This window comes from Euphorbia lathyris, chromosome 7 (genome assembly GCF_963576675.1).
Source record: "Euphorbia lathyris chromosome 7, ddEupLath1.1, whole genome shotgun sequence".
NCBI classification, from domain to species: Eukaryota; Viridiplantae; Streptophyta; class Magnoliopsida; order Malpighiales; family Euphorbiaceae; genus Euphorbia; species Euphorbia lathyris.
This window is the reverse complement of record NC_088916.1, coordinates 55,817,528-55,829,725: the sequence shown is the minus strand read 5'-3', so window position 1 is coordinate 55,829,725 and position 12,198 is coordinate 55,817,528. Positions and strand designations below refer to the sequence as shown.

Below are 12,198 nucleotides of genomic sequence, written 5' to 3'. Positions count from 1 at the left end.
CAAAAGCGAGAAAACGTTAGCTCAAGTTTTGTTCAGAAACGAAAAAGCGGTTGAGGATCGTTTTTTAATTAAAACAAAAAAGCGGTTAAGGATCGTTTTTTAATGAAAAATCGATGAAGGCTCGAGTTCCGTTTGAAATCACAAAATTCGAAACGAAAAATCATTAGAGGTTCGGTTTCTGTTTAAAATCGCGAAGGGTCAATTTCGTTAAAAACGAAAAACCATTAGAGATTCGTTTTCTGTTTAAAATCGCAAAAAGCGGTTGAGGATCGCTTTTTAATTGAAACGAAAAAAGCGGTTGAGGATCGTTTTTTACGAAAAAGCGGTTGAGGATCGTTTTTAATTGAAACGAAAAAGTGGTTGAGGATCGTTTTTAATCGAAACGGAATAGCGGTTTAGGATCGTTTTTTAATTGAAACGAAAAAGCGGTTGAGGATCGTTTTTAATTGAAACGAAAAAGTGGTTGAGGATCATTTTTAATCGAAACGGAAAAGCGGTTTAGGATCGTTTTTTTTATTGAAACGAAAAAGCGGTTGAGGATCGTTTTTTATGAAAAAGCGGTTGAGGATCGTTTTTAATTGAAACGAAAAAGAGGTTGAGGATCGTTTTTTAATTCAAACGAAAAAGCGGTAGAGGCTCGTTTTTCCATTCGAAAGCGTCGAGAGTCATTTTTTTTGTTAAGCGTTTGCCGATTCGGTTGTTTAAAAAAAACATAGAAGTCTGATTTTATTCAGAAGCGCAAAGCGTCAGGGATTCGAGGCTGTTCGATCCCAAAAATCGTTTGCGGATTCGACTGTTTGAAAAAACAAAAGTCGAAAAAACCTTATAGGTTCAGACTTATTCAAAATAGAAAAATCGCAAAAACGGAGAAAAAGAAAAAATGCACAGTCAATTATCTAAGTTACAGATTGGTTAAACGTTTTTCTCCTATTCATTTAACCGATATAACATATTTTTGCATTCCACAGATATAAAACTTCGGAATCAAGGGAGAAGCTAACCTGAAAACGAAGTTTTTCCCGAGGCCAAAGGAATCCAAGACTAAGCACAGAGGAGAGAAAATCGGTGCACTTGAGGTAAAAAAACAAATCCTATGCTAACATCCTTAAATACTGAGGATATCTTATGGAATCCTAAAAGGAATAGGATTCTTATATTTATTATTATTATTATTATTATTTATCCTATCCAAAACAGAATGGGATTTTATTTCCTACTAATATTCTAGATTATCCTGTATAATCCCAGACGGAGAGGATTCTGACGTTCGTTACAATTCTAATTTATCTCACGAGGTAGGGTTCTGAACCCATCTTTAGTGAAGATAGAAACTATTAAGGTTATCCTTGTCAGGGTAATCAAGCCAAGCTGTATCCCATGAAAACGCAATAACGGGAGAGAAAACCGATTTTTTCTATCTTATCGGGAGAGAACCCGATTCTTCTTCATTCCTGTTTCTAATTCTGTTTTCTCTTCTCGTGCAAAATTGATAATCCTAACAGGAAGATTCGTGCTGCCATTTTTTAAAATCATTTATCGAGCGGTTAAGGATATTTATTTTTCTCACTCTTATTTTGGAAAATAATCAGAAAATAACAGTGGGGAGCAATTGATATAACCACTACCCACATACTCCATTATCGTCCTAGATAATTGTACCCACGTTCAGCACGATCTTTTACCGATAGCTCACAGGTAACTTCCTCCCTTATTCCTATAAATAGGTTTAAAGCTGAAGAGGAAAGGGTTGGCTTTAGGAGAGAGAAAAGAATACTATATTTTAGGGTATCTGACTTAAGCATCGGAGCGTTTGTGGGAAGACCTTAATCCTCAAGGAAGATCAACCTTCATCCAGAGACGTTCAACCTTCATCCAGGGACATTCAACCTTCATCCAGAGACGTTCAACCTTCATCTAGGAGGTTCGATCCTCAAGGAACGTCGACCGTCGTCATCCTGATTGGAAGGACCGCCTTCCTTCAGAAGTTCAACATTGATCTCACATTATACAAATTTATTGTTTAGTTCAGGCTACAACAATATGTATATGTTCTGGCTTCACGATTTTATATGATCTGCGAAGCCTATTTTATTTCGCAGTTTGCGAAGTAAAATCATAAACCGCGAACCTGTTAGGGAAAATATTAAAACTCCAAATAAAGGTTCAATGCACAAAACTAACTTCATATACACAATATTTATGGTTTCAAAAGAAATTATGAATGTAAAATGAACATAATACTTATATGAAGAGCTTGGATCGTAGATTGATATATGAAAAATGAAAGATTCATAATGAATGAGTCTAAATGAATAGTACTATTTTTTGAAGGTTGGATTCCCAATATAAAAAGGAAGGAAATGTCTAAGTTATATATATATATATATGAAGAGACAACAAAGCCTTAGTCCCAAAATGATTCGGGGTCAGCTAACATGAACTATCAGATAAAACCGTGAAATCAAGTCGTGTCAGCGACACAAACTCTCTCCCTATATATATGAAAAGTATTATAGGTAATTCCTAAAATAAAATAGTCTAGAATGTAGATATATAATATGTTTTGTAATGGGTATCAATATGTAAATAGATCTCTAATTTGGGCCAGTTTTATAAATTTCGCTTTCATTTACACAACTTACATTTTTTTAATCTTTTAGGAGATTGCGGACCTCTTGTGCAAATTAACCATTGAAGTTTATTTAGCGCTTAAATTAAGAGACAATTACTAAACTAGCCCCTTTTAGGGGGTTAGTTTACATTTCTAGCTCCTTTCAAAAAAATTTCCAAAACTAACATATTTTAACAGATAACTTCCAACTTTGCCCTCGTCTTCTTCCCAAACATAACTTTGTGTCTTTCCCCCTCTTTCTCTCTCTCTCTCTCTCTCTCTAAAGAACAAAACAATCTACAGAACGACTACGAATACTACAACAATCAATCCAACCCACAGTTCATACAATAAGATTTCTACAATCATGTAAGTTTTTCATTGGTTTTTAGTTTCATTGAAAAGATTTAAAGCTTAGACCATTCATCGTTAAGATCTAGCAGTTTGTTTCTCTACAACCCAATGTGTTTTGGTTCTCTTACTTTTTCATGTTTTTCCTGGTCGTGCGAACCCAAAAAACAGTGGCATTGTTGTCTGAAAATGCATTTTGGTTGGAACATCAGTTTTGGATTTTTCCCCGACAGTGTTGATATCTGTCGATTTCTGATCAATATCGACAGATATGATGATATTGCATCGTATCGATATTGGTCAATATATGTCGATATTGTATTTGATATCGACATATATCGACTGAAGTTATATGTCGATATTGTATTTGATATCGAAATATATCGAACGAGGTTATAGTCTTCAATGTCGATATTTGTCGATATCAAATACAATATCGACATATATCGACCAAAGTTCCAAATAATATATTTTAGGCCTAATACACAAATAACCCCCTGAACTTGTCCAAATATTGCAATTGCCCCCTCCAACTTTCAATTGTAACAACTTACCCCTCAAACTTGTCCAATTGTAACAACTTACCCCTTAAACTTGTCCAATTGTAAAACACAACCCCAAATTACTGACATGGACTGCAATTGAAGAAACACGTGAAATACAAAATCTGCAACGCTCGTGGAGTATGATAATCAGATCTTTGGCATGATACGAATCCGGGGAAATTTTTTTACGGTTGCTTCAAATACGGGGTAAAAAAATTCCCAATTTGGGGTTATGTTTTACAATTGGACAAGTTTAAGGGGTAAGTTGTTACAATTGAAAGTTGAGGGGGGCAGTTGCAACATTTGGACAAGTTCAGGGGGTTATTTGTGTATTAGACCTATATTTTATGTTCTAAACCATATTTTGTGTTCCAAAAAATATATATTGGTTCTAAACCATAAGATTCAAATTGATAATAATATTTTTTATATTAATAAAAAAAACAACACAAAACAAAAAAAAGTACATAAATATAAAAAACTAAAATACCTAAATTAAAAAAAACCTACAAATAAGTATTATCAGGACCCAATATTGCATCAGCAAAGTCCTTTTTAGCTTTCTCCAACAGCCTTTTGAGAGACTTCACTTCTTTCTTCAATCTTCTCTTTTCATCCTCAACTGACTCAAGATAGTCAGTCATTGATTCACAGACAAAAGACATGGTCTTTGCCATGCCTTTCATGAATCTAATAATTTCTTCCGTGTCACCATCACGGAAGGAACCATGAAAATCAGAAATGAGTTTATCAAACTCAGGAAGAAGAACTGGTGGTGGAGGTGGTGAAGAAGGTGGCGCTTGAGATGCAAAAGTTGATCCTCTCTCCATCTTAAATTCTAAAGGGAAAAATGAAAGTTACTATAATGAAGAATTATGAACATACAAATCATATATTTATAGAAGAAAACACCGAGATGTTCATGGGGAATCTCAACAGCCAACACAAAACTTTAATGATAGATTGATATCGTGGGGAATCTCAACTGAAATGTTCATAGGGAATCTCAACTTTAATGATAGAAAACATTGAAATGTTCATGGGGAATCTCAACTGCACTTAAAAACATCTCTTGCTCTTCTATGAAATTTAGTGGACAATTAGATTGTCGATATCTATGTGATATTGATAATGCATTTTGGTTGGAACATTAGTTTCAGATTTTTCCCCGACAGTGTCGATATCTGTCGATTTCTGATCAATATCGACAGATATGATGAGATTGCATCGTAGCGATATTGGTCGATATATGTCGATATTGCATTTGGTATCGACATATATCGACCAAAGTTATATGTCGATATTGTATTTGATATCGACATATATCGACCGAGGTTATAGTCTTCAATGTGGATATTTGTCGATATCAAATACAATATCGACATATATCGACCGAGGATATAGTCTTCAATGTCGATATATGTCAATATTTGTCGATATCAAATACAATATCGACATATATCGACCGAAGTTATAGTCTTCAATGTCGATATTTGTCAATATCGACATATATCGACCGAAGTTATAGTCCCAAATGTCTATATCCATTGATATGTTTCGATAGCTTTCTTTAAGTTACAAATAATATATAATTCATTATTTATGAAATGCAGAAATATGTCCACCCCGAATACTTGTTTGTGTATGCTTTCTTGGGATGGAGAATGGAAAAAAGAGGGGCCCATGGACACAATGATATACATTGGTGGTCAATCGAAGGTGCTCCATTTTTCAACGCCAACTGATTATCAAACGTTAAGAGAGAGAATTTACGCTTCATTGAATGTTGATGCAACCTCACATGACATACATATGGCAATGCACACAACATACGGTCTAAATAAACTTTTTGGAAGATTAGCAGCCATAGTGGAGGACAATGATATTGTTGAATTCGTAGAGTTTTATCGATGGAATAAACCCGATGTGATGCCATTATATGTTTCTATGACACCACGAACAAGTGTTGCGGAAGTACATCGAACAAGTGTTGCGGAAGTGCGAACAAGTGTTGGAAGAAGAGACATGCTCATCTTTCTTCCTCTTTTGTCCACGATCATGCCGATAGCACTTGTCACGGGGCCCGTCCGAAGGCCTAGCCAATGCCCCGTGTGGCGCCGAGGTTTCCCCGACACTCGGCCAACCAACACCATCCGAAGGGGTCTATCCCCTTTTAACCGAAGGCATCCCGTCAATTCATATATCCGTAATCCGTCCCGGGGGGGTTTATCGTGGGTAAGCCTCCACGTATAAAGAACTCGCACTATGGGCCCACCCAAAGTGTCCGCCGGGATTCCACCCGAACGGAGACATCCGCCTCCCTTCCCGAAGGCCGGATGCCCGACTCTCCTAGTCCCTAGTGGACTAGGGTGGATCACTTAACCCAGTCCCGACAACTGGCCCAGGGGTTGGCGGAGATCCGACGCCTGAGACCCTGTCCCCCCTATAGTGTGTCTTATACCAACTCGGGTCATACTGTCGCAGGACATACATAAGCTCCATACACCACAAATATTCCAAAGGTACGTCTAGAGGTTCCCGTTTGTTCTAATCTTTTAGGGAGATTCCTTATAGGATATATTAAGCCTATAGCATTTGGATCATGCGGGGAAAGTTGCCCCATTTGGATATATCATAAGCTAACATACAAGTAAGCTAATAAAGAAGTTAAGCTAAAATGAGCTAACATAGGCTAAAATACCTAATTGTCGATATCTATGTGATATCGACAATTAGGTTGTTGGTATCTATGTGATATCGACACATATCGACCAAACACTTACCAATTGCAGATAGGATATCGATTGATATCGACAAATATATGCACGAAAATAGAAGATAAACAAACAAGGAATGGAGGGTTTGGCGATATCACATTGATATCGGCAACTGCAAACCCAGATGAACCCTAACACCAGAAGAAGTAAGCAAAACGAAAGATTCCTTCTCAAACCCAGCAAATGTACATACAATCAAGTTATTCACCATCTTTTTCGTCATTCCTTCTGAATCCGATTCGTTCTCTGAGCTTCGCGTTCTCGCCATGTCCACTCGAAGTTAGAGAGATTCGTCGGAGGAAATCGTCGGATTCGCGCAATGAAACGTCGGTAAGCTAGAGAGAGAGAGAGAACGGGGTGTTAGGTTAGAGAGAACGGAGTGTTAGAGAGATGAAGTTCATTTATTAATGATGAGGGCAAAGTTGAAAGAATTTATTGAAATATGTTAGTTTTGGAATTTTTTTGAAATGAGCTAAAAATGTAAACTGGGAAGGGGCTAGTTTAGTATTCTCCCTTAACTAAATTAATTAAGATTTGCCGTTTCAATGGTCATGATTATTTGAGGAAGAAAGAAAAGAAAAGATGATGGCATTGCGAGGTTCCACGTGGAACATCGCGGTACTGCAGTAATCATCAAACAGAATAACGACATCAATTGAACCCAAAGCATATCCATAGTTTCTGCAAATATTCACATGTTTGCTTGCCATTTTCATTCTCCAATTCGCCCTTCGCCTCTTCCCAACCACTATCAATGGCCTCCAAACCCTAACAGATCAATCTTCCCTCACTCCCTCACTTCATTCAGAACCCACCCCTCCAGACTCACCCCTACAGTTCTCCAACAAGGAGCTGAAGCTGTACCTGTATCCCCTGTTTCACTACCAGGCCCACAAATTGATGCTGATGGAGGTCAAGATGAGGTCTCCGTTCCTGTTAATGTCCTTGAAGATAAAAGCTTGGTTACTTCAACCAGAGTTAAGAAGAAAAGAGTAGATGTTGAGGATAGCTTCGATGATAGGTTCAAGCTTCGAAATGGAAGAGAGGTAATTTTTCTCATTTTTTGAATTGCTTGTGGTGATCTTTTATTTGTTAATTAATTCACAACTTCAAATGCCTTTGAGAGTTTTGTCCAATGAAACTAAGAATAGAGAGACTTAAAAGTTGCATCCATGAGCTCAAGAAGGAAACATTATTCCAAAGAGGGTTGTTGTTGTTTAATCTAGGGATTCGATGCTTGTTCGTGGTCGTTCAATTGGAAAATTTGGCTCTGGTAAATGCATAAGGATAGCCTGATATGTAGAAGCTTCTCTGAAAGTAGTCTGGAACAACGTTATCCATTGGTTGCAAAGTAATTTTTTTGCTTATTTAGGTATATGAAGAAAAAGCCTATATAGTGGGTGTTGAGCGGAAAGGTGATACGGTGGACTTTAGTATAGAAGAATCCCTGAAAGAATTGTCTCAGCTTGCTGATACTGCTGGATTAATGGTTGTTGATTCTACATATCAGAAGTGAGTATTATGTGTTTTAAAGTTGCTTTCAGCATAAATACTATTGTGAGAACAAATTTTATTGTGCATCTGTGCCATGTAAACATGGAGGTTTCTCTTTCTATATCTTCTGTAGCAATTGATTGCAAGCTTCTATTGCTTAATTTCTTGTGCAGACTAGCTTCTCCGAACTCAAGGACATATATTGGCTCTGGTAAGGTTGCAGAAATTAAGAGTGCAATACATGCCCTGGATGTCGAGACTGTAATATTTGATGATGAGCTTTCTCCTGGGTAAGATCAGTAACTGTACATCCTATTATTTTGTTGTTTCTGGACAAATAATTTTTTATTTTACAACTAATGCTTCATTTAGTCTGATGATTCGCCTACAAAAATCCCATTCTTCTATTCTAAATTTGAATCAACTATATTTTGATGCATTCTTGAATAGAAATTATCTACAAGCTTGGCCTAATTATAGGCTTTGCTGAGTTGAGTAGTTCATATTTTTGTTCTCCTTCCTGTTCATGTTCTTGTTGTGGTTGTTGTTGGTCTTCTTCTTTGCTCTAATCTTAACATAGGAGTTAGGTTATTATATTTATAATCCTAAACAAAAGTAGTTGTTAGTCTTGGTTCTCCTGGTTGTCAACATTCTGTTAATACCTTGCATATTATGCAAACTTTTCATTTTAGGCAATTGCGCAACTTGGAGAAGGCTTTTGGCGGAGATGTTAGAGTTTGTGATCGTACTGCTCTTATCCTGGATATCTTCAACCAGCGAGCAGCTACACATGAAGCGTCTTTGCAGGCAAGATTACTGCTCTGTTTTCATTGAAGTCTCCTAATACAGACATGAGTCAAATTTTTTAAAGACGATTTGGACACCATCAACAAACCCATTACTAGTGAAAGGAAAAACAGTATGGGAAATCGTAATGACATTGATGAGGCTTTTCTAGGTTTCATTAGCTCAAATGGAATACCAGTTACCTCGATTAACTAGAATGTGGACTCATCTTGAGCGACAAGCAGGAGGACAGGTGAAGGGTATGGGTGAAAAGCAAATTGAAGTAGACAAGCGTATCTTGCGAACTCAGGTATGTTGTGGTCTGTGGATTGTTAATAAATGAATTACTCTCTCCTTGATTAGAAGTCCCATGCCATCCAAGGAAGAAAGTAATTTGCTTTGCTATCTCATGTCTCTGCCCTTTGGAATTTATGGTTGTATTTATTTATTTATTTTACATATTTGTTATCTCTACTGAGTGATATCACTAGGACTTGTGATCCATTTGTCTTTCTAGATTGGTGTTCTGAAAAAAGAGCTAGAATCTGTAAGAAAGCATAGAAAGCAGTACAGAAACAGGCGTGTCTCAGTACCTGTTCCTGTAGTATCCTTGGTAAGTAAACATGGAAAAGAGTTAGTATTTTGATTTATTTTAAAAAAAGAGTAAGAAGATGCCCTTTTGCTGGAGTAACTGATTACTTAGTTATGTCATGCATGTGAGAACTTAGGTTGGCTACACAAATGCTGGAAAGAGCACACTTTTGAATCAATTGACTGGTGCTGATGTTCTTGCCGAAGATCGTTTATTTGCAACCCTTGATCCAACTACAAGAAGGGTTCAGGTTAGACAAATATCAATTTTCAGAGAAAGAGAGACTTTTCTAATAACATACTTATTGTTTATTTATCTTTCGAAACTTACCTATCTATTTAACTTTAAGTAAATCTTAGTGGATAATTTTTTTTTTTTCTGTCAAATACTTCTATGACTATCTTTTTCTCCAATTTCATAACTTCATAGAAATTTGTGCCAAAAGGATTTCTATCCAAGGCAGATCATTAAATTTAGTGGTAACATTACATTTCATTTGGTTGCTATCCAGATGAAGAATGGGAATGAGTTCCTTCTGACAGATACTGTAGGTTTCATCCAGAAATTGCCTACTACCTTGGTGAGACCCTTCTTTGTTTTCTTTTCTTTCATTTTTCTGTTCTTCTTGTCTTATTAGCTTAGTTATCAAGGGAGAGTTTGAATAAATTTACTAAGCAAATAGTGAAGTACTCACCCTAGGTTGAAGCTCAACTAGTTCCGTTGAATCTGTCTAATGACTGCTTCTCAACAGATTGCTGCTTTCAGAGCAACATTAGAGGAAATATCAGAATCATCACTCTTAGTCCATGTTGTTGACATTAGGTATAATATTGTCGTTCATCATATATTCAGTTTAATGTTTCATGATGATTGCTTTTGTGATCTTAAACTTTGTTACCATGCAATTCAGCCATCCACTAGCCAAGCAACAGATAGATGCAGTGGACAGGGTTCTGTCAGAATTGGATGTATCATCAATCCCAAAGTTAATAGTTTGGAATAAGGTACCTGTACATATTTTGTTAGTGATAAAAATACTGAAGCCTGTAATTGAACTGTTAAATGTTGTACTTGTCCCTTGTATGCTATCGTGAATCTTGAACTCATTTTTCCCCGCCTTTATTGCTTAATTTTGTGGAAGGGAATCACTAAAATGATCCTCTTTTTTTTTTTTCTGAACAGGGTATTTCTCAGTTTCTATCCTCACTTCACTTTTTTTTTTTTTTTTTTTTGTACTTTTTCTATATGATCAATTTATTGGAGGATAATAAATCCATGCACTTTATCCATCCTTCAAAGGCTGAATGCAGTATGCCTCAATTCATTGACTTTGGCAATCAACTGAGACACTATAGCAAACACTTCTTACTGTCTCTTAAAAATAACTTGAGAGTGATCATGTGATGATTTCTAGCTATGTGATAAGTCCATTTTTGTGAATAAGTCTTTATGTAATTGCTGACTTTCTAGACAAATGTTTGCGAATAATGTATAGAATCTGCTGCGATTCTTTATCCAACTGTTGGCTTTCTAGACAAATGCTTGAACTAGAGTTCTGTTAAAAAGTCAAGCCTGTTTATGAGGAGGATGATTATTTTTTAAGCTACTTAAAGTTATAATAAGCCGTTTTATACTTCTTATATCAGGTTGATAGGGTGACGGATCCTTCAAAAATAAAATTGGAAGCAGAGAAAAGAGAAGATGTAGTTTGTGTATCTGCTTTGAATGGTGATGGTTTGCAAGAATTCTGCTTGGCAGTTCAGGACAAACTGAAGGTATAATGTCAATTTATAACACCTTCATTGAAGTTTGCAATGTGCTCGACTTTAACAATGTAAGTTCTTTATTATAGGACTCTATGGTATGGGTGGAAGCTCTGGTCCCATTTGACAGAGGTGATCTTCTCAGTACTATACACCAGGTCGGAATGGTGGAGAGAACTGTGAGTCTTAATCAAATCTTGGTTGATCGATTTCAGTTTTGTCGCGAAAATTGATCTTATAACATTCGTTTCTAATAACTTTTACGCCTTGATGAATAGGAATACACTGAGAATGGGACATTGGTGAAGGCACATGTCCCTCTTCGTTTTGCGAGGCTGCTCACTCCTCTGAGGCAGCTATGTCAAGCTTAATGTGCAACTGTTTATTCATGTAGTGTTCCTGAATCCTGATGTTGTATGTATGTATGTATATAATGGCAAACAACCATTTTTCCTCTAGTTTTCACTTTGATTGATTGATAGATCAATTGAGAGAGAGACCTGCATTTTTATAGACATGTCTTGTCCCATTTGCTTCTATGCAGAAAGCATTTGTACATAGTATAGGTCCTTCAGAATGGAAAATAATATTTCAAGTCCTGTCAAATCTGATGTAGTTCTCTACTTTATCGTTGATATTTGACTTCTTCATAAGAAGTATTTATCTGGATCATAAATATTTAACGAGCATCTCAAGCCAATATTGTTTTGCATGTTATATTCTTGATTGCCCTTGCTAGACAAATAATTACTAGAGTTGATTATTGGTGGTGTCAGAAACCGATAATAAACGTTTTTTTAGGCCTTATCAGTTTAAGTTTTTAGGTCAAATGATTCTTTGGCATGATGTCAGAGCCTCTTAAATCAAATGGTTGAGAATTCAGAGTTCATCTCTTGATGACTCCATTTGTGAATGGAATTTTAACACATAACAAGATGAACATGTGTTGTATATGCTTCAAGCCAAGGGGTTTTTTGGTATGCGAGGGTAGTTAGAAATAATAATAGAAGTTACTCTTTAGGTTTTACCATTCAATTTAAGCTTTTACATATAATGGTTCCTCGACATTGGACAAGAGAGCTTAATGTCACGGAGTAAAAGTTCTTGCGGAAAGGCAATATCCATGTTGTACCTCAAGTCTCCTGTATATCTTGAGGTTAAGCCTTTTTCTATCTCCGATGCTTGTTAGGGGAGTGGGGATATGCTTTTACGTATAATGGTTCCTCCCATCGGCTTGTCAGGGGAGTGGGGACAACTCCCGACCAGTGTGGTGTATAGT

The 12,198-nt window shown here is 36.4% G+C and overlaps 1 protein-coding gene across 1 annotated transcript; it reads left to right on the top strand.

Annotated features, from left to right (window-relative positions):
* The first annotated feature begins 6,906 nt into the window (after window positions 1–6,906).
* LOC136235322 (uncharacterized) lies at window positions 6,907–11,631 on the top strand. Its single transcript, XM_066024921.1, has 13 exons — window positions 6,907–7,330; window positions 7,657–7,796; window positions 7,952–8,068; window positions 8,471–8,585; window positions 8,737–8,874; window positions 9,082–9,177; window positions 9,293–9,406; window positions 9,668–9,736; window positions 9,908–9,978; window positions 10,067–10,160; window positions 10,803–10,931; window positions 11,009–11,098; window positions 11,198–11,631. The coding sequence occupies exons 1-13, from the start codon at window positions 6,980–6,982 to the stop codon at window positions 11,288–11,290; spliced, it is 1,617 nt and encodes a 538-aa protein (XP_065880993.1). The 5' UTR covers window positions 6,907–6,979; the 3' UTR covers window positions 11,291–11,631.
* The last annotated feature ends 567 nt before the right edge of the window (window positions 11,632–12,198 follow it).